Raw genomic sequence first — 24,740 nt, forward strand, 5'->3', positions numbered from 1 at the left:
TGAACCAGAGGGAAGGCGCATAACTTCCCTCTTGGAACAGTGGACACCTCAATCGGGCTTTTAGCTACGTGGCGGTAATGACAGATGTGCGCTGAATGCTTTGGCATTGACAACGTTGTGCCAGAAACGCTTGGGTGGGGACTTTAATGTAGATATAAAGACAAGCGGGAATTTCTTATGCGGGAGAACATCCCGTTCCTCTCGCTCGTAACGGCTCCCACAGCTGCGAAAACCGCGAAATATGTACTTGCGCAGACCCAGTCTTAAAGAACCAGGCATTGGTGTCCACAAAGCTTCCTTCATGACAGTCAAGAACTGTTAGTGGAGTGCTTCTTGAAGAGGAAATATGCGTGAAAAATAACAATTGGTATATCTGCAATTGTGTATATGCCTTGCTCGAATTATTTGCCTCAATCTATATCGAAAAGCTGAAACAGCTAGCTGATGAGCTGCTCTCAAATTTCGCATTAGGAAGTAACTTAATCGTCGGCAATTTTTTTCTTATTTTTTATTGTGTGTGCTTAACATTTAGTAAGTTGCTTTAGCATTTGTTTTTAACGTTTCAGAAAGGTTAGAAAATGAAATGACATTAATAGTTAGAATGCATATCCAACAGAATTAATGTTTCGGTGCTACCATGAAAGCCAACGGTTCCAGCAGCTGCTGGTTTAGCAACTACTGGCTCCAGGATCTGCTGGTTACAACAGCTGCTGCCGATTCCAAGATTTTAACGCAAAGCGCCAAAGGCGGCTTCACCGCAGCTCACGAGTAATGCGCCGAAAGCACGCTTTACAGTGAAGCACGCTGCTGCTGCAACACATATGGCGCATTCCAATCCACTGCGCTCGTGTGAAGAATGCCGATGCTGCGAGTACCCTTCTTTTATTAATACACATGTGCTACGAAGTGGGACCGAGTGCGCATCGAGATTAAGCGAATGGGGGGGAACCCCACCGTTACCATGGCAACCGCGCAGCGGTCGGTAGTACACAAGAGCGGCGGGCACACGTGTGTAATGTGGATGGTAGCTGCGGCGCACAAAAAGACCACGGGCCCCATCGACTCCTACGACAGCCTCAATGACGAGCACCTCAGGCCCCACTTCCACAAGAGCCTCGTCAGGCAACGCCTGGCCCGCGTCGGCCTCGTGCGGTGTCTCCGGCACGACGGTAAACCTAACGGCGACCCCGGCGCGCACCGCTGCACTTGCGCCAGTTCCGTGTCGGGCTCCCGGGGAAGCACGGACGCCAGCACGACCAGCTCCGGCGACAGCGGAGTCGGCCTGAGGAATGCGGACCTCACCTGCTCGACGTGCCGGAGCAAAGTCGCTGTTCCTTCGACGGCGCCGAAGGAGCCCGTATCGCCTTACCTGCTTCCCGTGAACCCGTCGTCGAAACGCAAGCCGGCTATGCCGCGACCCACCGTGCAAGCGGTCGGCAACACCGCACCTCGAATCACGAGGAGAGCAAGCATCACGCCCGCATGCAGCAGCAGTTCGAGCGGCAGGGATGAATCGTTTACCAAGAACCACTTCCCCAAGAAGTCGGACTGCAAGGTCTCGCTCCTCTTCCTCGGGTCGAGCAGAAGGGCGGTCGCCGAGGCTCGTCAGCCGGTCAGGGTAACGCAACAACACTGCGGCGGCACCTCGCTAACCGTCTACGACGGCCGGGTGGCGCCGGGGGACACGTTCACGTTCGCCTCCCGCAGGCACTGTGGCTACCCGTTCAGCATTGTCATATTCGTCGACGACATCAGGGACGTGCAGCTGAGTAGCTGCTGCGAGTACCGCTACCACGTGGGCGTGCGGCTGGGTGGCTCTCAGGGCCACTTCTCACTCGTGCGGCTCGAGGGCGGAAGCCCCTGCTACAGATGTGTACTCGAAAAGAGGCTCAAAGCGTTGCCGAAGGAAGAGCCTAGACCGATTCCCGCAGGCACCGCAGCTGAAGACTCCAGTAGTGGACTGAGTAGCCCCATAACAAGCACTTCCGAGGCTGGTAACGAAGAAAGCGTAGATGGCAGCTTCCAGACCTCAGCATCAAGTGCAACGGAAGACTATCATCACGACAGCGAAGATGAAGGTCCCAGTGTAGGCCAGGGGTCGAGTGATGAGGCACACGAAGACATTGTGGACATTGCTGAAAAAGAAGTTTACTCAAGTGCAACTAACTACAGCACAGAAACATTAAGCAGTCCATCCCTGCTTCCAACCTCTGGATCTGAAGATGTCCAAGAACAAATTGAAGGTGATGACATGTCTCGTCACGAACAGGCACAGGCAGACAGCAGCAGTGGGCCAGAAAGTAATAGCGTAGTTTCAAACAGCTTCGAGCCATCAAGCAATGGCGAGAACTCCACCGAAAAGTCTGGGCACAGTGAAACAGGGTCACTTGCAAAGGATGAGGGCCAGAGACAGAGTTACAAGGCAAGCCGAAGTGTTGTACAATCATCTGCATATTTTGTGCAAGATAAGAAGAAACAGTGGGGCTCCGATGAGGTTCGCGGCGAAAGTTTTTCATCGGATGACGACGCGCAAACAGTTACACTCACTGTTCAAGCAGATGTGCACTCTACCCCATAGCTACACTGTTGTGTCTGGAATGTTAACCGCACATGGGTCTGTTACCTTGCCACACAGAGTCACTCAGTGTTATGTTGTGAGTGACAACGATTAAGTCTAGATGAAATAAATTATTTTTGAATGATATACACAGTTTGGAGTGCTTTATTTTTATTTGTCATAAAAATGCATCAGGACGCATACATAACACACACACACACAAAAAAGTCATTTATGCTGCTACAAACAAACGGAATGCACGAACCTTCACACATTTATCTTGATCACCTACATAACTTAAGTTTCATGGGTCCTTCTTTCAACCAAGCTTTGTCGGCACGTTTACGTCGTATGTACATGGGGAGAAAAAAAAAAGCTGAACAGTCGGTATATCTGTACAATGTTGCACATGACGTGTGCCACAAGTGAAGAGGTGTGTGGTGTTGCCCCCTGCATGCACGCCTCGATGCCTGCTGCCTCTTGGCAGTGAATACTCGTGGTGGAGGTTTTACCAGTCAGGTCACACAGCTGCAAAAATAAAAAAAGGGGAGAAACTCCTAAGCAAACGTGACAAAATTTTGCACTTTCAAAAAAAATCAAAGGATGTCAATACAGCTCTGAGCAGCACAGCTAAAATATCAGGTCATGCACTGTCCACACAACTTCAACACTAATACCCGTGCCACACTGACAGATTTAATGCCATTAAGTGCTTACTGCCTTAAGTTTTATGGCATTCGTGCGGTGCCACACGCATAAATTTAATGGCATTAGCCTTACTGCCATTCGCGACCTACTGAGTTCGCCACTACTCATTCGCCCGTGCAATGTGTACTCTCGTTCCCATTCCACACGCAGAAAAACATGCAGCTTTGTCAGTTACAACTGCCTAGCCCACTATAAAATGGTTAATTCTTAACTTTCAGCCAGATGAGGCACCTAAACCACATTTTCGATGCGAAGAGCGCCATTTTAACCAGCCTTATTGACTGGTACTCTCGACTTCGGTGCTGACATGCGAGTTTATGGCTACTTTTTCGACTTGTAAAGCAGGAACAGCCATATTTTCTGGAAAATCGTTTTTACATTACATTTGAACATCATTCCCGATATATTCTGCTCATTAGGAATGTTTGACTACCTTGCAAGCGTTATCGTCATCGTCACTTTCGATAATGGCATTAAAAGTGGACGTGTAGCACCAACTCCGAAAATAATGGCATTAACAAACTTAAGGCCTTAAGCATTTACTGCCATTTCTTGTGCGCGTGTGGCACGGGTATACGACATTAATAGTGAAGGCCATCACATTGCAAAACTCATTTTATAAGCATTAGCTGTGATTGAATTCTTTTGCTATAAATGAACTGCTCTCAATATGCAGCACAAGAAATATCAACATGAATAAAACTTGGCCAACGAAAACGTGCTGTACAAAATGCACATTACATACAGATTTCCCAGACAATGATTAATTTTAACTTCAATCTGTATTAAAGCATGTTCTAACAAAGCCTATATTCTAACTTTGATCACTCAAGAAGTGCTTGTCGATTGGTTGAAGTAGCGTATGTGGCACTCGGCCGCAGCACAAGCCAGCCATGGTGACAGGCAGCATTTTGAGACCAGAATACACTTCATTTCACTGCCCTCATTTCTTGCAGTATGGCCTCTGACATTGCAGCTGAAGCTAGAGTACCATTATTCTCAGAGGAACACCAGTTCCGGAACAACCGCTCATGGCATCAAAGCAACTTGGGTGTTGCTAGTTGTATAGCAGCTGTCGAAAAGCAGACCCATATTTCGGGTCTTTGTGCTGACGCGCAAAATTATTTCTTTCGGCTATTTTATTAGGATGCAGATGATTGTAATACACATATTATTTTGCTTATGAGCGTGTCGTGCTTTTGTAGCTCCAAAAAGCAATGTATGCAACCGCGGCAAAATTCCCGGTTTCTGCTCCACATGTGCAGACAGTGCCAATACAATAATGCACTTTTCAATGCAATCGAGCGTCACAGCTGTTTCTGCTTCAGCCAGTCACTGAGGGCTTCGATCCTGAAGGGGTCAAGTCAGAATATGGATCCAGGTGCCACCTAATGTGTACTCGAAGATGCTGTGCCACTCCTAAAGGCAAGAGAAGGGAACTGTGTCAGGGCTGCACCCTTAAAGGTGCACTGAAGAGAAATCTGAACTTGTCTTTTTGCCGCGGAAACTCGATTTACACGTTCTGAACATTCGTAGAAACTTCGATTTATGGCCCTGTGTGGCCGATTTCTCTAATTAAATCAAATTAACGTCCGGCTCCCGCCCTTTTTTTTCGAATTCTCCCCTGTACGGTGGGCGGAGTCGACCAACGCGTGGAGTGCCTTTCAGCCAACTCCGTGGAGGCTTTGCTTTTGCTTTATTTTGTTTTTTAGGTTTCCGTGAATAAATAGTTTCATTCGCAGATAATATAACCGCAAAATAAGCCCGCAGAAAAAAAAATACGCGCGGACTATTTGCTTCTACGGACTACTACGTATTACTCCGCCGATGGCAGAGCGGCAAGCAGCCACGGGACTGGGTGAAAGGCACTCCACGCGTTGGTCGACTCCGCCCACCGTACGGGGGAGAATTAAAGAAAAAAAGGCGGGAGCCGGACGTTAATTCGATTTAATTAGGGAAATCGGCCACACAGGGCAATAAATCGAAGTTTCTAAGAATGCTCGGAACGTGCAGATTGAGTGCCCATGGCAAAAAGACGAGTTCAGATTCCTCTTCACTGCACCCTTAAACTTGTTAGACTAGTGCTCGGTGCTTCCATCTTCAATCCACACCCTCTCAGTTGTTTACGCCTCAGTCCTAGAAACACGCTCAACACTTATGTGGGAATGAGGAACAGCAATGTGTTGTAGTACTTACACTTAAAGCCTTATATTTGCTCAGCATGTTGGGGAGGAAAAAGAAACTCGTTACCACAGTGTGGTGATACTGTCTTCATCACAGTTGTCAGGAATGGAGAGAGTACCACGAGCTTGGCAGTGTGGTGTACCGTATATGACCAAATACTACACATAGCTTGCAGCCAGCACACACAAACTTCAGTACCAAGGCTATGCTACACCCGGCAAGAGCTTTGGAATGGCCGCACTGTATTGTGATGAGACGCCTCGGTACGTATTAAGAAGCTTCTGGTGATTAAAATTTGGTTGCTAAGCTAGTACAACAGGTAGATTATGCCAAGGAATCATGTAATCGACCAATTTGTGCAGTGGCTGTCTCTGAAGGTCAGCCGAGACACGATCTCGCTTTAAAATGAACAATTTACGTGGATGCCGTATTATCTCCATGCTGATGTTTGACAGCTGGTCCGCTTGCATCTACAGAAATGACAACTCTGCATGCATCTTGTTGCTCTCTATACTCTCATTTCATGCCATCTTTGAGTGTGGTTACCACCTAACTCCAAACCATTCCAATCACCAATATAAAGATTCAGCTCTGGAGCTGAGAGTTAGCATAGGCTTTGCTACCTCATATATTATCAGCATGGTTGTGCAACAGTCATAACAACTCCAAGCGTACAATGTACAGTTCTATAACCTCTACCTATTTGTACTAGTAGACAGTCACTTGCAGTGGCAAGATTTCAGTGCACAATTGCTACCAAGAATATCCTTCCAAGTGTTTATCCTGAAAATAAGTTACCAGGCAGCTAGAACGAGCCAAAAATACAATGAGGGGAAGATATTCAACAGAGTATGAATTTCTCAATGACACTGCTCATCATTCCATGAATCAAACATGTAATAACCAGTTCCAGCAATTATGCAGCACGTACTCAACAACCCTACAAAAGTATTCTGTTTCAACACTTTTCAAGAAATCCTGAAGATGTTTTCAGACTAATATAAAACAGTGGTGCCTGACTATAATATACACAGTAGGCTACATTCCCACAATGCAAAATGGGCCAACTTGAACTGCACACAGCATGTACATGTTCAAATTAAATACTGAAATACGGTATGTGGAGGACTCTTGCTAAAATAATACCATGGTCCTTTATGCAGTGTAACTGCTCTGACATGAGCTACCATTCATCTCCTGTTTAAAAAAAGTAATTTAAAGGTGCACAGAAGAGGAATCTGAACTCGTCTTTTTGCCACGGGAACACGATCTACACGTTCCTAGGATTCTTAGAAACTGCCGCTTATTGCCCTGTGTGGCCGATTTCCCTAATTAACTCGAATTAACGTCTGGCTCCCACTTTTTTTTTTTAATTCTCCCTCGTACGGTGGGCGGAGTCGACCAACGCGTGGAGTGCCCTTCAGCCAGCTCCGTGGAGGCTTTGCTTTCGCTTCATTTTGTTTTTTTTTTTAGGTTTCCGTGAATAAATAGTTTCATTCGCAGATAATATAACCGCAAAATAAGCCCGCAGAAAAAAAAAAAAAAAAAAAGAGCGGACTATTTGCTTCTACGGACTACTACGTATTACTCCGCCGATGGCAGAGCGGCAAGCCGCCACGGGACTGGCTGAAAGGCACTCCCCGCGTTGGTCGACTCCGCCCACCGTACGAGGGAGAATTAAAAAAAAAAAGGCGGGAGCCGGACGTTAATTCGATTTAATTAGGGAAATCGGCCACACAGGGCAATAAATCGAAGTTTCTAAGAAAGCTCGGAACGTGTAGATTGAGTTCCCGCGGCAAAAAGACGAGTTCAGATTCCTCTTCAGTGCACCTTTAAGAATTACCACGCCACAAGAACAATAATGCTGTTAGTAGGTTGGTTGGCAATGAGGCCTAATTTGCTTCTTGCGTGACAACCTATGCAAGCACATGACAAAAGGTATTTGGAATTCCCAACCTTTTTCAAGTCTTGGAGCCCAGGAATGCTATTTCGCTCATTTCTCGAAGTGTTGAAAGGACCACCACAATAAACAAAAGGAAAAGGAAAGCCTGATCACTACAAGCCTTCGCAGGCGAACTCCGACACTACGGTTAGATGGCAGCAATGATGCCTTCTCTGAATGCCATGATGGACAAGGATACAAGGGAAGGGGAATGAGGGGCTCGTTATAAATATGACAGAAGCCAACAGCCACAGAAACCAAAGGGCACAGGGGATTTTTTTAATTATTTATTTATTTTGTGGTGTTGATCAATTTAGAATATTACTGAATATGTTATCGCTTAAAGTAATTGATTAGAAAAGCAGAACAAAAAACAACCACATGCCGCCGGTGGGATCCGAACCCACGACCTCCGAATTACGCGTCCGGTGCTCTACCTCTGAGCTACGGCGACGGCTGTCAAATCTTCTGCTTTCGGGGGTATTTATGTTTACAAGTAACCTAACCTTGAGAGTGTTCATCAGCGCCACCCACGTTCATAAGCGGCGGACGTGGAACGTCCTGATTTACCGCATGTGTGACGTAGAACGTCATCGAACGGAGAGGGTGGAAGCTGCGTGAGAACCCTCTTATGCTTCCTATAGCGTCAAGGCTGCCAGAACCAAGGCCCTCGCTAAGCAATTAAGCATACAAGGGAAGGAAGGGGAATGAGGGGCTCGTTATAAATATGACAGAAGCCAACAGCCACAGAAACCAAAGGGCACAGGGGATTTTTAATTTTTATTTATTTATTTTGTGGTGTTGATCAATTTAGAATATTACTGAATATGTTACTTTTTGCTTAAATGTAGCAGCTTTCAAACCAGAGTTATGCATCCACGACTTAGCTAGAAAGGTTGAGCTCATTAGCTTTCAAGAAAATGTTTTTGTCTTACAGGTTCCACATATGTATTGAACAAGGAGGATTGTACTTCACAGCAGGATACGTTGAGGCAGGTACTATACTCGCATGCCACATGAAAACAGCAAGGTACGGTTGCACTGCTGAGCCTACTACACTGGCTATATGCATCAAATCAAACGTCAAAATATGCAATGGGCACTGAGAAATGGCAAGCAATAGACACCTTTAGCATACCGTGTACCGTGTTACCGGTACCGGTACCGGAGTACCGGGCGCCCGCGCGCAGCCAATACGCATGCGCAGATCGCCTTGTCGGCGCCAGATGGCGCCACGTACCCAGCAGCTGCGCGCGCGCGTGTAGCATCGGGACCAATCAGCGCGGGCTCAGCGGCGGTGGGCGGGCGCCCGGTACTCCGGTACCGGTAATACGGTACGCGGTATGCTAAAGGTGTCTAATGTCCCCATTAAAAAAAAATTTGAAAGAAAAGAATTCTTTAACCATGGCACTAGAAGCGCAGCTAGACAGACTTTCTGCATCAGATGAATTATTCCTACAATAAGATAAGATAGTAGCCAGCCCAAACCAAAATGTAGTCTCTATGTGTTAAATGTAATGTAAGAACTGAAATACAGAATCTAAGCTACGTTGCAAACTGTTAATATTGCTATGCTTTACAACCACTATCAATCTCACAATGCCAGCCAGTAATCTCACAACAATTCTGGTAGCATTAACTTTGAAGTTGTTGTTTTTTTTTAACAAGTGACAATACATACAAGTGTCAACAAGTAGGCAATACATACAGGTGAATAATATGTACTATAATACATAGTCCTTAACGTGTGCAGACGAGCCTCCTCCTAAAAGTGTTCCTCCCTCAGAGACCAGCATATAGGCAGCGCCATCAAATCAGTCAGCCAGCTGGCTGGTCTGCCAATAACAGTGACATTTTTAAAAGGAGCAGATTGCAAGACGTAGACCCCACATGCAACTAGGGCACATATTTGACCCGAGGCATATGTGGAACAAATCCTCATATGTTGTGAAATCAATGTCGCAGGTCACCATACAGGCACAGACAAAGGTAAAAAGAGAATGCTGCACTGTTCTAACTGCATTCGATCCTGTCCCATGTTCATGTGCAACTGTATTAGGAATACTCTTGTGCAAGCACATACAGTAGCCGACGAATTTTTAAGACTCCAATAATCTGGACTTGCACAATATTTCGAACTTTGCTGAGGAACCGTCAAGCAGCTCATGGGAACATGTGCAGTCTTTGTCAAAAGTACACAGTCCAAGGGGCCTGCTTCTGAGCCCTGCAACGTGGCTCCTCTTGCACACTCAGGGATCCTAACCTCACGAAGACGGAAGGAATTTAAGTACTCAACCCTCCTAAGCTTAGGACTGTCAAATGTGCTTAAGAGTCCGGCTACGTGGCTTGGAAGCAAACCCCTTGAGCTGTGTATTTTTGACAAGGACTGCATTTTCATGACCGACAATTCAGACTCTTCTAAAGTCCAAAAATTACGATTTTTTGGACTGAAATAGATGCCAGCAATAATTTGGAGATAATTTTTTTGGAGCAAATGTGCCTTGCCGGTTTGTAGGCTCGACAAAGTGCACAAAAGATCCCAATTTTGCACACCTCAAGCACTTCTAAGCCAACCGCCATAATGACATCCCAGTTTGGTCCTACCTTAAGGTTCAGCTTGCCAGCATCCTTTCCCACCAGCGCGCAGAGAGAACTGTATATTTTGCGACTGCAAGCTTACAGTGTACTGCACACAGACTTCTAAACTCTGCTTAGGACAGTTATTTTGCTACGACTTGACAGCCACACACCGACAGCTGAAATTCAGCACGCTATAAAAAGTAGTATCAGTAGTGGTGATATCTGAGGACTAACACAAACAGTGCATCCTTTACTCTCACTAAGCTATTTCTGCAGGCCTGAAGAATTTCTTACACGACTATTTATCTTCCCACTGCAGCTGCACAATTATAAACAATGACTTTTAATACCCCTAAGCGGACACGTTCAAAAACTAATATTATTTTAAATCAGGTACCAGAAATGCGTAATTTCAACAAGACCCATCCAAAAATCAAGAGAAATAGCTCCAAGACCAGCCAAAAGCATTTGTTGGGCGAGTTGGTGTTTTCGATGATCCATAACTACAGCGCAAACGACAGGACAGAGATGAAGAAGGGACACCACACAGCGCTGACTCACAACTAAAGTTTTATTGGATGCCAGCAGGTATAAATACCTCCCTGGCGGCCAGAAAGGTGTGGACTGCCTTCTTTCTGGCCGCCAGGGAGGTATTTATACCTGCTGGCATCCAATAAAACTTTAGTTGTGAGTCAGCGCTGTGTGGTGTCCCTTCTTCATCTCTGTCCTGTAGTTTGCGCTGTAGTTATGGATCATCCAAGACCAGTGTCCTCCCTTGACTTGTCAATGTGTAAGCAGTATCGGACGTATCAGATTCCACAGCACGCCCTGTTTACTTGTGTCTGCACCCACACAACGCGCCTCCACGGGGCAATGCGCATCAGGACGGCCCGCCCTTGAGAGAGAGACCCGTCAGGCCCGCTGCAGCTGCGTGTGGCAGTAGCAGCGCTGGGCGGGCGACAGGTGCACCTGGTGCAGGTAGCGCAGACCCAGGTTACCTGTGGAGGGTGCCTTGGGCATCTCGCAGACCTCGCACGCCTCCAGGGCCGGGTGGTTGAGGAAGGTGCACTTGGAGCACTTCCACCGGTTGTCCTCCTGGTTCTCCTCGTCCTCCGACAGGATGCTGCCCCCCCGTGGAGAGGGTGCTGCACGCACGTGGGGGGGGGGGCCAAACGGGAGGGGGCAAACCGTTCAGACAGGCAGCCAAACTGGGGACTCGTTAATGAAGAAGCTAAGCTGAGCTCTGCATCAGCTGTCAGTGACAGCTATTTCGCTCCCCTTTTTTTTTTTTTGGAACAGCTGCATGGGAAACGGAAACTTACTTTCTCAATTATAAATGGCATCGGAAGTCTTGAAGGCCACAACCGAAGTTAAGGGTCTTAGACCTATTTTTCTTATTTTTAGTCCATTCCAAATGAAACTGTACCACCTTGCTCAGGCTTTTACACTGATTTCAACAATGACATCACCTTTTTCATAAATTAGTCGGTTTCCAAGATAATTAATTTTATTTAGTCATTCATTAGTACCTCAGTGCAAAAAAAAACTGCTCAATAATAAACCTGTTAGCTAGACTCTGAATGCTTTGAATGTATGGAAAAACTTGCATGGTAAATTTTCAGAAAACAAAAATATCTCAAAGCATCATGGGGTGGTGAGCTACTTGTTGCGAGACAGTCGTATTCTTTCGGAAACACGGAGTGGCACTACTGAGATGTTTCATACCAAAAACGTTGTTCGTGTGTGCGCAGACGACTTTCGCGTGAACGCAGTATGCAAAAGCCATAGTAGTGAAAACGTGACGACACACGACGCCAATAAAAGGTATTACTCTTCCGAAATGCCATTAAAAAACCTCTTAAAGTATCTAAGCAACAACATTTTTTTTAAAACATATTTACTTTTAAAAGTGCGTCTCTTAATTACGCAATATTAGTTTTTTTAGTGTTCTTTACTTGGCCAATAGGAGAGCGAGTCGTCTCTTATTTTGGGCAAACTTTGCACTTAAATGCTTTTCTGCTCGTTTGTTGCAATCATTAGACAAAATATTGAATGTTAGGACATTCGTAGTTATCTAACAGCTTTATTTTTGCATTATTTTTTGGCCAAAAGTTGTAGTTCTGCAGTCGGTAGCTCACCGCCCCATGATGCTTTGAGCGCCCATGGTGGCTGAAGTGGCCTCGAGGGGTCTCCATGCAAACTCCCATAGAGGGGTCGCCAGCTTTCCCTCTAGGTAATAGTAAGAAACTCTATGCATGCAAAGGAGCCCTCTCATATCCCCGTGACTTTTGCACAGGACTGCCAAGCGCACACTTTTCCGAAATGGGGGCAGAATGGCCGTCACCATCCCGGAGTGGCCTACCGTTGGAGTGCACCCGTGGTGGTGACAGGATGGGAGGCCTGGAGGGTGGTGGAGCCGGGTGGGGCACAGCCTGGCCGGGGTTGAGTCTCTGGTAGAAGTGCTCGTCTGTGGCCCCCAGGGGCACCTCTCCGCGCGAGTACAGGTCGACTTCGTTCAGCAGGCAGTGACACTCGACGTTCAGGGTCCGGTTCCTTCTCCTCAGGTTTCTCAGCTCCTCCATCTGTCGAAACAGATCGCATTACGCATATCGTTGGTGTTCTTCACGACGAAAGAATCAAACCTGAAGGGTCGCTGGGCTAACTTTGAGCAAAGTAAAATATGGAATTTTTTTTTTTCTCGCTTATACACAAGCCATAAAATTGTAGCAGGTATATGAACAGCATAAAGCTAAACAGGTGGTGGGTTAAACAGAAGAAGGACCTAAGACACAACATTTTTTTCCAGCCCCTGGGAACAGCTCAACGGCCTGGGCGACAGCGCATACGTACACAATACGACATCACTTGTGCATGCGTGCACAAATATGCATGAACGAAAAAAACAACCTTGAATTTCATTATAGCGAAGGAAGTGAAACGTCATAAAAATTACGGCAGCACTCTATCGGTGTCCACACAAGTGATAATAGCAAACACTTCAGGAAGTCTTCATCCAAAAACATAGATTTAAAAAAATCTGGCATTCTAGAAGCGAACTGCTGCTGTGCATGACTATAGGATTAAAAAAAAAAAGAACGAGGGAGAGCACATTCCAGATTTGTGCCGCCGCGGTGGCTCAGCGGTTATGGTGCTCGGCTGCTGACCCAAAAGACGCGGGTTCGATCCCGGCCACGGCGGCTAGAATTTCTTTGGAGGAGAAATTCTTGAGGCCCGTGTACTGTGCGATGTCAGTGCACGTTAAAGAACCCCAGGTGGTCGAAATTTCCGGAGCCCTCCACTACGGCGTCCCTCATAGCCTTAGTCGCTTTGGGACGTTAAACCCCATAAACTAAACTAAACTAAACATTCCAGATTTGTGCAATGAAACTGTCTGTCATTCATAATGAAGCCAGTGCAGCTGAGAGCAACCAACTGTACATAGTAGCTTCCAACCTGAGAGGGGGTGACGTCAATCAGGTGCTTGCACATGAGCCTCGACTCCTTCGCTTCCACTTCACTCCGAAGTTGCTGCAGGACCTGCACCTGCTGGGCGTACATCCGCTGCAGCAGCTCTAACCTTTGGCGTTGGTGTGTCAGGAGAGCTGCACAGTGGCGAAGAAGAGTTGCATGAGCGAACGCTACAGGTGGGGGCACGATGAAGAGCAACTTTTTCTGGAAGCAGTCTTACTTTGAATCATGTTGTCAATGACAGGTGGGGAATGGTGAAGCCGGTTCATGGGCGAGTCCATGGCAGGTGCCTGGGACCAGCCAGCTCCATACTGTGAAGAGGGCACACTGATAGGGACCTGCAGGCCAAGCATACAGTGTCAAACCAGGAATCCGACAGCTGAACACGGCCAGAACGAAAGTCCCATACAGCTAAGTTCTCACGGAACAATACAGGGAATGTATAAACAGCATGGCTGCCCATTAAAATTATATACAGGGCGTCCCAGCTTAAATTGATCAAGAGTAAAAGAGAAAAGAAAAGCGTTATTCCACACCGAAATCAGGTGAATGTTGTTAGGAGTTATGTAAACTACCCGCTAGCACATTTTTCATTCCCTGTACTTCAATAATATTTACTGACATTAATTAACTTTTAAAATATGGCTTTAAACTTAAGCTCACACGCGGATGGGAAAGTTGGCGCGCACCATGAAAATGGTCCGAACCAGGTGCTTCCAATTAAGTACACTCAGCAAAGCCCTTTTATTGGGCAAAAACGAAAGCCCACCAAATTTTTAAAATACGATGTGACAGCGTGCTCCAGGCCCTTGAATGCACCGTGAATTCAGCGCGCCCATCCACCACTTCGTAAAGTGTTGTCAGCTTCCCACCCTCTGTGCTGCCCACAAAAGAGCTTTGCGTTAGTGTTGGTTTCAAGATAAGTGTCAATGGCTGCTGACGGCGCGCTGGGAAAAAAAAAATATAAATAAAGTTTCGCCAGCAGTCGCTAGCGCTTATCTCAGAACCAACAGCAATGCGAAGCTATGTCGTGGGCAGCGCGTTACCAAGTTGTGGATGAGAGCTCTGTAATCTGCATGCTGTCACATGGCATTTTTAAAATTTTACGGGCTTTCAATTTTGCTGAATAAAACGGGCTATGCTAAGGCTTCCTCAGTGGAAGCACCTGGGTTGGGCCATTTTCATGGGGCTCGACAGCCTTCCAATTCATACCTGGGCTTAACTTTAAAGCCATATTTTGCATACTTAACATATCCTGTTTTCCTTCCAAAAGAGTTATTTGTCATGCATTTCGCATTCTTATCATACATGAGATGTGTTGTTGCCATTTATTACCCCAATATTAGTTTTATCATATAGTTGTTCTTTTAAGAAATGTGTTGTTTCCCATGTGTTCTTTCTCGCAATTTATACGTTCTTCTTGTTGTGTTCTAAATTTGTACGCCCATCCTGCTTGGGCCAAAACATTGGCCCGCAATATATGTAAATAAATAAATAAAATAAAGTCATATTTGGAAAGAACATTCATTAATGTCGCTAGTTATTAAAGTAGACGGAACAAAACAAATACCAGCCCGTAAGTTTCATAACTCCTCACAGCATTCACTTTATTTCAATTCGGAAGAATGCTTAGGATTTTTTAAAAATCTTTTTTAGCGGGGACAACCTGTACATAACCTCTCAATACCAACATCCACTGAGAATGTACTGCCACATTAACAAAGGCTTCTGAATGAATGCTCCATGTCTTCTCCAGTCTTACACTTAGCTAAGGGCTCAAACAGCAATGAAACATATTTTGCAACATATTTCTTTCTAAACGCTTTCTAAAAATTATGCAGGCCTTCTTTGCAGCTGTGCTAACAGTTTATGGGCTGGGTCTTGGAAACTTTTGCAGCAGCAAAAAAAAAAAAAAAAAAAATGAGTGCGTCAGTCACACTTAGCAATGTCAAATCAGTAATGCTCGAAACTTCTTTAGCCAATCGCAAAGTGCCATCTGTTTTATGACAACAGGAGCGTGGAAGACCACGAACTGCTCTGACTGTTTGTGTTATCTGATACAAATTCCTGGAAAAGTCCAAAAATGCAGTCTTAGTGTTAAAGTGATGTTCACATTATGGCGTACTGCAGGTAAAAGCCACTTGTAATCATAAGCCACATATGATTTAGTGAGAAAAATAAACATAGTCAAGGGCCACAGAGAAGAGACAGCTGAGGAAAAAAGAAATTTAAAAAGTTTGTAAAATGGCAATAACCATGCAGTATTGACCCCAAACATTTTACCATGGAGCAAATTCTACAACATGAACACCGTAAGCTCATAATAATTGCCAGTGAACTAGGAAGTTGCGCTGCCTTCTACACAACAGTTTTCTTTGCATGCAATGTCCACAGTGAACACTAAGGGGCCGGCTTACAAAAGTGCCACAGTGGCAGACAAAAATTAATCGTTCAAAAGACAAATAACTGCCTTGCTATCAAAAAAACCGTACATGCTTCACACCTCATAAACCTTTCATGTCAATTTCAATGCACATCTTTCTCTTCACTTATCTGGCAATGAAGAGGAAATGGAACTCCACAGTATTGCCCTCCTCAGCACAGTGTTGATAAGCAAAAAGCAATAAGTTACAGCTCAATTATCCACTCTATCTACCTTTGCGTCGCCCAGAACTAAAGCAAATAAGGAGAGAGATTAACCCATGCTCATAAACATTTGAAGGGACACTAAGAACAAATAACAGAAGTTGGCCTGTATCGACAGAGTACCGTTTATAAACACAGTCTACTCTCACTGAGAACGAACAAGCTAGAAAAGACCAAAAAACAAAACACAGGTGTAGCCATCACCAATTTCTGACTGTAGATCCCAGAGGCTATACTACACCGCCATTCACTTTAACCCATACTATATGGCTAGTGACCTACAAGTAAGAAACCGCCTTTTTTTGCACAATAACTCTAAAAGTTTACTATGTAAAAGCTTAACTTGCTGCATAGGTTCAAGGGGGCCTAACCTACTCCTGTGGAAGTGTTGTGCTGTGTGCATTCAGAAAGATCGGCCAGTCTTTTTTTCTGTGCGCCATTTTTGAAATCAGACCCCTTTAACCATAATGTAATTCTGCAAAAAAAATTTTTGTGTGCTGTCATAAGGAAATCACTGTGTGATGATAAATGTGATTTTAAAGTCAAAGTCATATTTTTTTGAAGCTTTACCACATGCAAGAGGTAGCAAATGGGACTAGTATCCTACATTGTATGACAGCTCAAAAGTCGGTGTTGAGAAAAACATTTCCGGCACTAAAAGGATTATTCCGATTTTGAAGTGAAATAAATGTTTTATATTAAAAATATTATTTTTATTTTTTTTTCACATTCCCGAGGTTTTGGCACACATGGGTTGAAATGGTTGCAGCCCGCTCTTTTCAGTAAGGGCTTCACTAGTTTGAATCGGCTGGCAGGAAGATTTTTAAATCGGATTTTATGAGTCTTTCGCAGCCAGACAAATGTCAATGTAGCAAGAAAAAGCCAAACAATGAATTTTACTGAGAACAAAAATTAGATAAAGTTGTCACGGGAGTCCCTTTAACTGAGCGAGTGCCATAGATATGTCATGCTTATCCCCTGGACTAATGAGTTGACATGAAACAAATGCACCAAATTTTGAAGAGCACATGCATGCTTTGTCATGTAAAACAGCTTTATTGGGATTATATTAGTAAACCCTAGACAGCCTGCATATATCTGTGGACTGCTTGCTATAAGAAAACTGTTGAGAGTTCAGCAGTATATACCTGTCTTGTTCCTGCATGCATAGTCTTATTTCGCACTGCATTCAACAGCCATTTGGTACTGACAAGCCCAGTTAGCATCACTACTCCAGATCATCCAGATGTCCCAGTTCAGGCATTAAAGGGGCTGCGAAACACTGCTTGGGGGGATACCGGCTATACTTCAGGTGGGTTCTTTATGTCACACAGATGCTGACCTAAAAAGAATTACAGGAATCGATGCTCAGGAACGGGAGTTATTCAGTGAAGAAATTTCAAAATACAAGCAAACAAAACGCTGCCCTCAACTCGATTTTGGCGGGGCTTCCCACTCCTATTTCACTCTCCCAATGACGGCACCTGGCGCAACCAATCAAAACAGCGAGCCAGAGCACGTCGCGGAAGTTTGTACTCCATGGTTGCCTGCTCTCTGTACCACGTTCTTGCTGAGACTGGCAGCGTTGTTTCCATGCCAGAGCGCCCCTGGTGGTGTATTTTTATTTTACTTGCTTTGCAGGGCTTTTATCTAAGACAAGCAAGTTGTTTTTGTTGATCTAATATAAAACGCAGACAGGTGACAAAATGTGTCTCTATTTATTCACACAATTTGCAGTATATTTACTGTTTGTCCGATCATCAAGCTCGCGCCAGGTGATGTCATATCCGCTGCTAAAAACCCGCCACTGTGTGGCGACACCATCAGAGCCATGAAGTTGTTTTTGGGAGGACATTAAAATATTAAAAAAAAGGAATATACGCGGTATTACCGTTGCTAATAGCACCATTATAACTCACTGTATGCAATCGACAGGCAGAACAGTTAACTAAGATTGTGTTTCTGGGCCCCTTTAAACATGTACCAGGCATACCAGGCATGTACTATACTTCGAGACTTTTCTGGTAATGGAGCCAAGGCTAGAGAGCCGAATCATGCCTTTTCTTCCAGCGCAGACAATATAGTCCCTAGTTGCAGTTATCAGTTTCCCCTCAAAACACGGTGTATTGGTAACACTCTTCATTTAAGGCATATTTCTAACATAGATGTGCATTTTCCACATTAAAAGGTCACGAAAAAAGCAGTTCCTTTGATTACAACAACCTGTTTAAGCGTTTAACGAGCAGCGCCTCAAAAGGTTTAGCTTAGGGCTATGGCTTAAGCACACCTCTCACGCTTTGGATCAAGGTCTACCGCAACGTTGCGAACACACCTGTGGCCTGTAGTCGGCTCGTGCCAACGGCTGGTTCGAGTGGGCAGCAGGAAAATGGGGTGGCACCAGGGGAGTAATCTGAGAAGTAGCGTGGAGGGTAGCCTGAGGGGAGCGCTGGTGAACCAATGGTGACTGAGGTGTGGGTGGAGTGACTGGCGTCAGCACACCGGGATAAGGGGGTGGCAGGTCTTGGTCCACTGGAAACGGAGGCTCAAGCGGCTCGAACAGCCGCGGAGCGGCTGGGCGCATGCCTTCACGGTTTATGGAGAGCTCTTCCGAGTCAAAGTGGCTGTACAACTGGTCCTGGCTGGCACGTGTAAGGTGCTCGATACACTCGGCCCTGTTGCGAGGGTACTGCGAAGGGGCAGACACGACAAAAGGTGTTACTGGAGGCTTTACAGCACCCTTTGTGAGGCATGATATTTCATTACGTCTCGCATGCATACAAATGCTAAAAACTGCACTCAGAATAACTCGAGAGATTGAATGACCACACATTCAAGCCATTCAGACCATTGGTTTTCTTAGAAAAAAGTGGCACACTTCTGTACCAATGACTTCGTAATGAGATCTTGAATGCAGCATGTATCAGTACCGCTGTCCTTTTGAACGTATTAAAAATTTTCATTAGAAGTGAAAATTGCTTCAAGAACAATTGCGTGGCAGCTGACTCATGGAAAAGGCTCACAAGTGCCAAAATTTCTCAACGTTTTTGTTCCCCCGCCAAAATAGGCTGCATCAAACTGCACACACACACTTGCAAATACACAGACAACACCAAGAACGCCTATTAGCGAAAAACAAAAACATGCTGAATGGTTTGTTTGCTTGTTTGTTTGTCTGTTTTTTGTTTGTATGTTCGGTAGTTTTCAGAATGCAAAAATATGGTACATAGGTGCACTGCTGTCTGCTTGCCAGCACATTCCATCCAAAGCCATTTCTTGCAACGTTTCCACAAATTAACGGGCGTGCATTAAGGAACTAGTAATCAGGCAGCCCTAATGTAACGACAATTACAGCATGTGCAAAGTAATGAATCATGACCAGACAACACGCTGTAAAAAGAACAAGTCTGAGGCCACAAGAGCCGCATTAAAGTTCCTCACAGGGCATAGACAGGCAGCCTGAAGCTGAGAAGTTCACTGTGTTGTTACCTGTTCACTGGGCTCTTAACTGTGTTGTTCACAGGCCTGAATGCAGTGCACTACACTACCTCAAGCTTCACTTCTGGGAAGTAAGAAAATTCAGGACATCTTTATTTTGTGGCTCCCGACATATCCAAGCACTTGTTCTTGATAATACACCAAACAGAAAACCACAAATATATGCCATAAAACTATTTCTACACTTTGATGTGTGCCAGACCATTATTCTGGGAAACATGACACAAAGAGCACTAAAGCAGTGCCTCTAAAACTGTCCGAGAAAATAATGCGCTAAAACAAGACTTACTAATTAACTTCATTATTCGAGCAACTGCACTGCCTATACTAAGGATACGACTTATTTGGCAGGTACAACAGGAACTAACAGTGGTAAACGAAATGGCAAACATTTATTTGAGCTATAAACTGCGAATGTGCGGGAAGACCAAAGGTTATTTATGACAACCCAATCACTTAGAAGGAAAAATCCTATGAAGTATGCGCGCAGAAATCCCACTTACAAGTTGCACGTAAGACTGAATCACGGCATCGGGCAGCTCCGGGAACTGTGCCCTCATGTCATTGTAGAGGTCCTGGTGCACCGGCGGCACCGAACACATCGCCATGCCGTTGCGTTGCGCTGGACTCTACCACAGCGTCTGCACAACATTTGTAGCCTTTGAATAACAAAGAAAAAAAATAACAGGAAAAGGCAGTCTACTTCGTTGCCCTGATCACATGAATTCATGAAATACCACATTTTTCAACATTACTCGTATATTTTCATTCAGTCCTTCTAATCTGCACTTGTTCTACTCCACAAATCACAGGTTCAGCTATGCTACTTGAAACCTTCTTCAGTGCAAGTAATGCCCACCTGTATTGCAGACTTTGGATGCATACCTTTTTTTTTTTCTTGAGAAGTCCAGTTAAATAAAAGTATCTTGGTCGCCAGAAAAGATCACTGCTGTCAGAAGCAAAAATGTCTATGCGTACTGTTTTCAAACACCTTTCAAGGAAACGGTGCATTTGCCCAAGACAAGTTATTCACAAATGCTTAATTTAACTTGCTTTATGTATAGTCCTAATGATACTGTCCACTACAAACACTGTAACGAGAGGCATTATATGCTGCAAAACAAAACAGACTTGCAAAAGAGCATTTACGATGGCACACAGGTATGAAGAAAATGATTTCTGATTCAGTGCCTTTCAAGCACCATTCATTGATGTTCTATACGTAAACCAGGTGGCCGCATTGGTGCTTCTCCATAGCTTCCAAACAGCGCAGAATACGAGGATCCTATGTATTTATTCGTCTTGCCCCTCGTCTACTGTGCTGTTTTAAAACTCATAGACGGCGCACTAATTAAGGCTTTTGTTTCTATTAAACCACGATTCAAGACATTTAAGACCGTACAATGTACCTGCAAAGATGTTCCCGGCGTGTTGTCTGAAGTGCTGTCAACAGCTATGCGCTCGTTGAAAAGACGTCTGAATTGACGTGCTTGATGGCTGCTGAAGTACAAGTCACATAAAGAATCTAAATAAAAAAGCGGAGGTGCAGACGTGGGAGGCGTTAATGCCGCGTTTGAAATCGCCGGTTCTTATGTGGAAAACAAAGGAAAAAAACTGAACAAAATAACAAATAGCGAAGGTTGAAGTACGAGCTTTCCAATATGCTTTCCTTCCCGTTAGACTTACTGTGAACAAGCTTTCATGTCCCCCCCCCCCCCCCCCCCCCCCTTTTTTTTTCTTTTGCCTGTTATCCTAAACGGAACGACATAGAGTGCAAACTGCACCGTAATAACAACAGTCGGCTAAGCAAAATCGCCGATGTTGCAACACAGACAACAATCAGATCAAATGAGTAGGATTGCTACGGAATCCGGCAACGATCGGTGCTGCCCGATAGTTTCTCTACGAAAATTCGATGCCAGATAACGCAGTCAGTGAAGCCGCCTCCTACGTCAAGCCGCTAAAACGTGTACTCTTTTTCTTCCTCAGTATCTAGTTTCAGCAAACGACTGCAATGATCTGCGGAAACGCGGAGCGCGAAAACATACCTTGATGCAAGAACATGTTTCGGTTGTAGCGGCTTTCAGAACAGCGCCTGTCATGCCGTTTCATCCGCACTTTACACGCTAGTCTTGCGATCGACAACCCCAAACCTGTGTTTGAGCATAATATAAAGTTCATTTCACGTTAAAAAGTAATAAAAACACCGCGCCACTGACATGTATAAGCCTAAATGCTAGATAGCGGTAGAACCCAAGAGTGGAGCAAGATATCCAATGACAGGCGAATGGCAAGTGTCTTCCACTTAGGGAATGCGCAGTGTTAACATCATCGGCTAAAGAGGCAGATGAATGAGTGAAAAAATCCCTTTTCGGGCACTCACCATCTCAGCATTGCTGCAGAATATTACGTCACATAAACGCGAACTGACATCGGCAATCACCTGTTTACGGTACCATGTTGCCAGCACATGCCGTTTCCTCTCACAGTTTCCGCGATTGTGAGCGGCCGCCGTAGCTTCGGTAGGGTGGCTTTTGGCTTTGTCGGTTGGTGTATTAAATTTATCGGTACAGTTCTAGTTCACTATATTTATGGGCCACTATCCACTATCGCGGAAGTTTATAAAAACGGAAAAACCATATCTTAGGGCACTTGCTTGCGCTAATAGCGCGAAACATGCTAGTTTCCAGGAAGGCCGCAAAAACTTTGTGGCAAAGCTGAAGAAGTGCTGCGTCAACTTTATTAGTTTTCAGCGCACGGTAGACGCTAAATTACTTATGCTGCTGTTGTTGGAACACCCAAAGCCACAAAATTATCAAGGAGGCACTGCAAGGCTGCAAGGTGCACGATGAGCACTGCACAAACCCATGCGGAGATTGGCCATAATGTTGCGTTTTCAGTGCTTTCTTGTCTTCTGAGGGATGCTTTTTACTTCCATGCAATGTTTTACCCAAGTGACGGGCGCTCCTACACTCACACAGACCACAGTTACCGCAATTTTGGCGTACATAGCAAGGTCAATTGTACATAGCACGGCGAACACGCGGGCATGTTTCTCGGCCACACCGTGATCTCGGCTTATCGCCGCCGCTTCCTTGCTTCCACAGTTGAAGCTGCGCGCTGCACGCCAAGATTGCATCCGTCACGTCTCGTGCAAGCCTCCTTAAAGGTTTCACGTCCACCCAACCTCCTTGGCTCACCTTTGCCTCGTTCCCCAACATGCGGCGTAGCTATAGTGCGTTCTTACTTTAAAGGGACAGTGAGGAGAGCTATATTATTATTTTTTTTAAAAGCAAAATCCGATAGTTCGGCATTTCATGGCTTTGTTGCCACTTGGCCGGCAGCGAAAGATCAATTTGTTTCTAAGAAACTTGGATTCGAAGTTGAAAAAGTTTTTCCCGCCGCTCTGATTCAAACTTGGAACGCTCTTATGACGACACAGGACTAAGTGACGTGAAACACGACGTGCACATGACGTAACGCAGACTCCGTGATTTCTGGCCGCCAACAGTGCGGACTAGGAACAGCCGAAAAGAAAGCTACCGCCGGCTGACGTTGAAGGCATCTATCGGCTATTGCGGCCGTCACTACCGTCGCTTCGTTTACGTTTGCACCGGCGTTTTGCCAGCATTACGATGGATCCCGTTCTCGAAGTCATCAACGAAGTTCTCGCAAATAGACACCTTTAGCATACCGTGTACCTTGTTACCGTTAGCGGAATACAGGGAGCCCGCCTGCCGCCGGTGAGCAGGCGCCGATTGGTCCCGATGCTGCAGGCGCGCGCGTAAGCTGCCGGCTACGTGGCGCCATCTGGCGACGTCAAGGAGATTTGCGCATGCATTGGCTGCGCCTCAGTGATTTGTGGATTCTCGTGTATCGCCTCCACAGGCCAAACTCGCAAGTACAAGCGTGATGACGTCATAGGACAAAACAGTGTTGCTAGACTATTTTGGTTCTTGCTCTTTTCTACGTTACAAGAGCTTTGTTGTCAGTATGAGTGGCGTTTTTGTAATCAGGAGCTGGTATTCTGTCAATACAAGCCAACTTCAATTTCTCCTCAGTGTCCCTTTAAACACAGAACGAGTGCTGCTACCAAAACAGGCTTTAACATCTGGTATCGGTTTATTACTAGGTACGAAAATGCGTAAAGCAGTCATACAAACAATAAAAATAAATTGGTTGACATGAATACGAAAGGCGCCTTTCTCTTGTTGGACGCATCAAACGAGCACTGAAGGAGTTTGGGGATGGAGGGAGTCGCCGCAGTGGAGAGCACTGGAGTTCCACCAGCTGGGGTTTTCTGGGTCTGCACACCCCACAGGCGTCTCTTGCATTTCGTGTACATAGAAACGAGGCCGCAGTGGCCGGGATTTCGTCCCGCGTCCTCGGCCACACATGGAATGAAGAGAAGGTGATGGGGGGCAGAAAAAAAAAACTGAAAAAGAAAGAAAGAGGAGCCAGGTACCAAACAGTCAGTGAATCCTTCACCTTTATACATAGTATCCTTACAAAAACATAAGCTTTACTTACAAGAAACAAGAAGCAACCTACAAAAAGCCGACTTTTATTGAACAGGGTCGAAAGGGAGGCCTCCCATAGTAGCCGTAGAGGCCGGGAAGCCACCACCAGGCACCATTATGGAAGCAGCCCCTTTGTCACCAGACAGGGCGAGCTGAGCAACAGCAGGACCATTGTTCACGACAGTAACACCAGCATGGTGTTGGCCTGCACTGTTCGCCTGGGTGCAAGTTGACATGTGCTTGGGCCAGTGAGCTTGTTGGCAAGGGTAGTCGCAGTAGCTTGTGTTCCAGCAACAGTAAAATACAGCTTCCTTCCAGCAGTTTGCACACTGGGAAATATATAAAAGAGGAGACAACACATATGAGCAATAATGTTGAACAGGGCAAACTTTCAGCAAGCCATTGCGCAACTAATTATTTGCTACCTCTTGCTTATACCAATCAAATGAGTACATCTACCACAGAAAAATCTGGCAGTTCAAACTTTATGCTTTACTGCCACTTTCATTTTACAGCGCCAGTTTTATTGTTCGTCCGCATACCCCATTCTTCAACAAAAAGACAGACAGACAACTAGTACATATATGTGTGCAAAGCTGCTGGCATAAGCTTGGCCACCCTGTAGCCGCTCACTCTACCC

At 45.4% G+C, this 24,740-nt stretch overlaps 3 protein-coding genes across 9 annotated transcripts in view; 1 reads left to right on the forward strand and 2 right to left on the reverse strand.

Annotated features, from left to right (window-relative positions):
* Nucleotides 1–644: 644 nt before the first annotated feature.
* LOC149359842 (uncharacterized) lies at nucleotides 645–2,842 on the forward strand. The gene has a single exon (XM_089571949.1). The coding sequence runs from the start codon at nucleotides 938–940 to the stop codon at nucleotides 2,576–2,578; it is 1,641 nt and encodes a 546-aa protein (XP_089428075.1). The 5' UTR covers nucleotides 645–937; the 3' UTR covers nucleotides 2,579–2,842.
* Nucleotides 2,705–22,099, reverse strand: LOC149359843 (uncharacterized). 5 transcript variants are annotated; one of them, XM_089571952.1, is made up of 9 exons: nucleotides 21,964–22,049; nucleotides 20,990–21,105; nucleotides 20,084–20,221; nucleotides 18,418–18,771; nucleotides 13,660–13,777; nucleotides 13,425–13,573; nucleotides 12,334–12,553; nucleotides 10,970–11,116; nucleotides 2,705–3,085 (listed from the first exon to the last, which is right to left on the reverse strand). In XM_089571952.1, exons 3-9 carry the CDS (start codon nucleotides 20,186–20,188, stop codon nucleotides 3,078–3,080), a joined length of 1,101 nt encoding a protein of 366 aa, XP_089428078.1. In that variant the 5' UTR covers nucleotides 20,189–20,221; nucleotides 20,990–21,105; nucleotides 21,964–22,049; the 3' UTR covers nucleotides 2,705–3,077. The 5 variants fall into 5 exon arrangements, with proteins under 5 accessions (XP_089428078.1, XP_089428077.1, XP_089428079.1 ...); XM_089571951.1 differs by having other exon boundaries at nucleotides 20,990–21,080; nucleotides 21,964–22,025; XM_089571953.1 differs by lacking the exon at nucleotides 20,990–21,105 and adding an exon at nucleotides 21,629–21,733 and having other exon boundaries at nucleotides 21,964–22,021.
* Nucleotides 22,100–24,051: 1,952 nt separating this feature from the next.
* LOC149359844 (uncharacterized) overlaps nucleotides 24,052–24,740 on the reverse strand; it is a 42,424-nt gene continuing 41,735 nt past the window's right edge. For all 3 annotated transcript variants that reach the window (XM_089571957.1, XM_089571956.1, XM_089571955.1), the window contains one exon: nucleotides 24,052–24,429. In XM_089571957.1, coding sequence (XP_089428083.1) covers nucleotides 24,145–24,429 — 285 coding nt within the window. In that variant the 3' untranslated portion in view covers nucleotides 24,052–24,144. The remainder of the gene's footprint in view (nucleotides 24,430–24,740) is intronic.

The sequence above is a fragment of the Amblyomma mixtum genome, chromosome 2 (genome assembly GCF_055824585.1).
Source record: "Amblyomma mixtum isolate Tamu chromosome 2, ASM5582458v1, whole genome shotgun sequence".
Classification (NCBI taxonomy): domain Eukaryota; kingdom Metazoa; phylum Arthropoda; class Arachnida; order Ixodida; family Ixodidae; genus Amblyomma; species Amblyomma mixtum.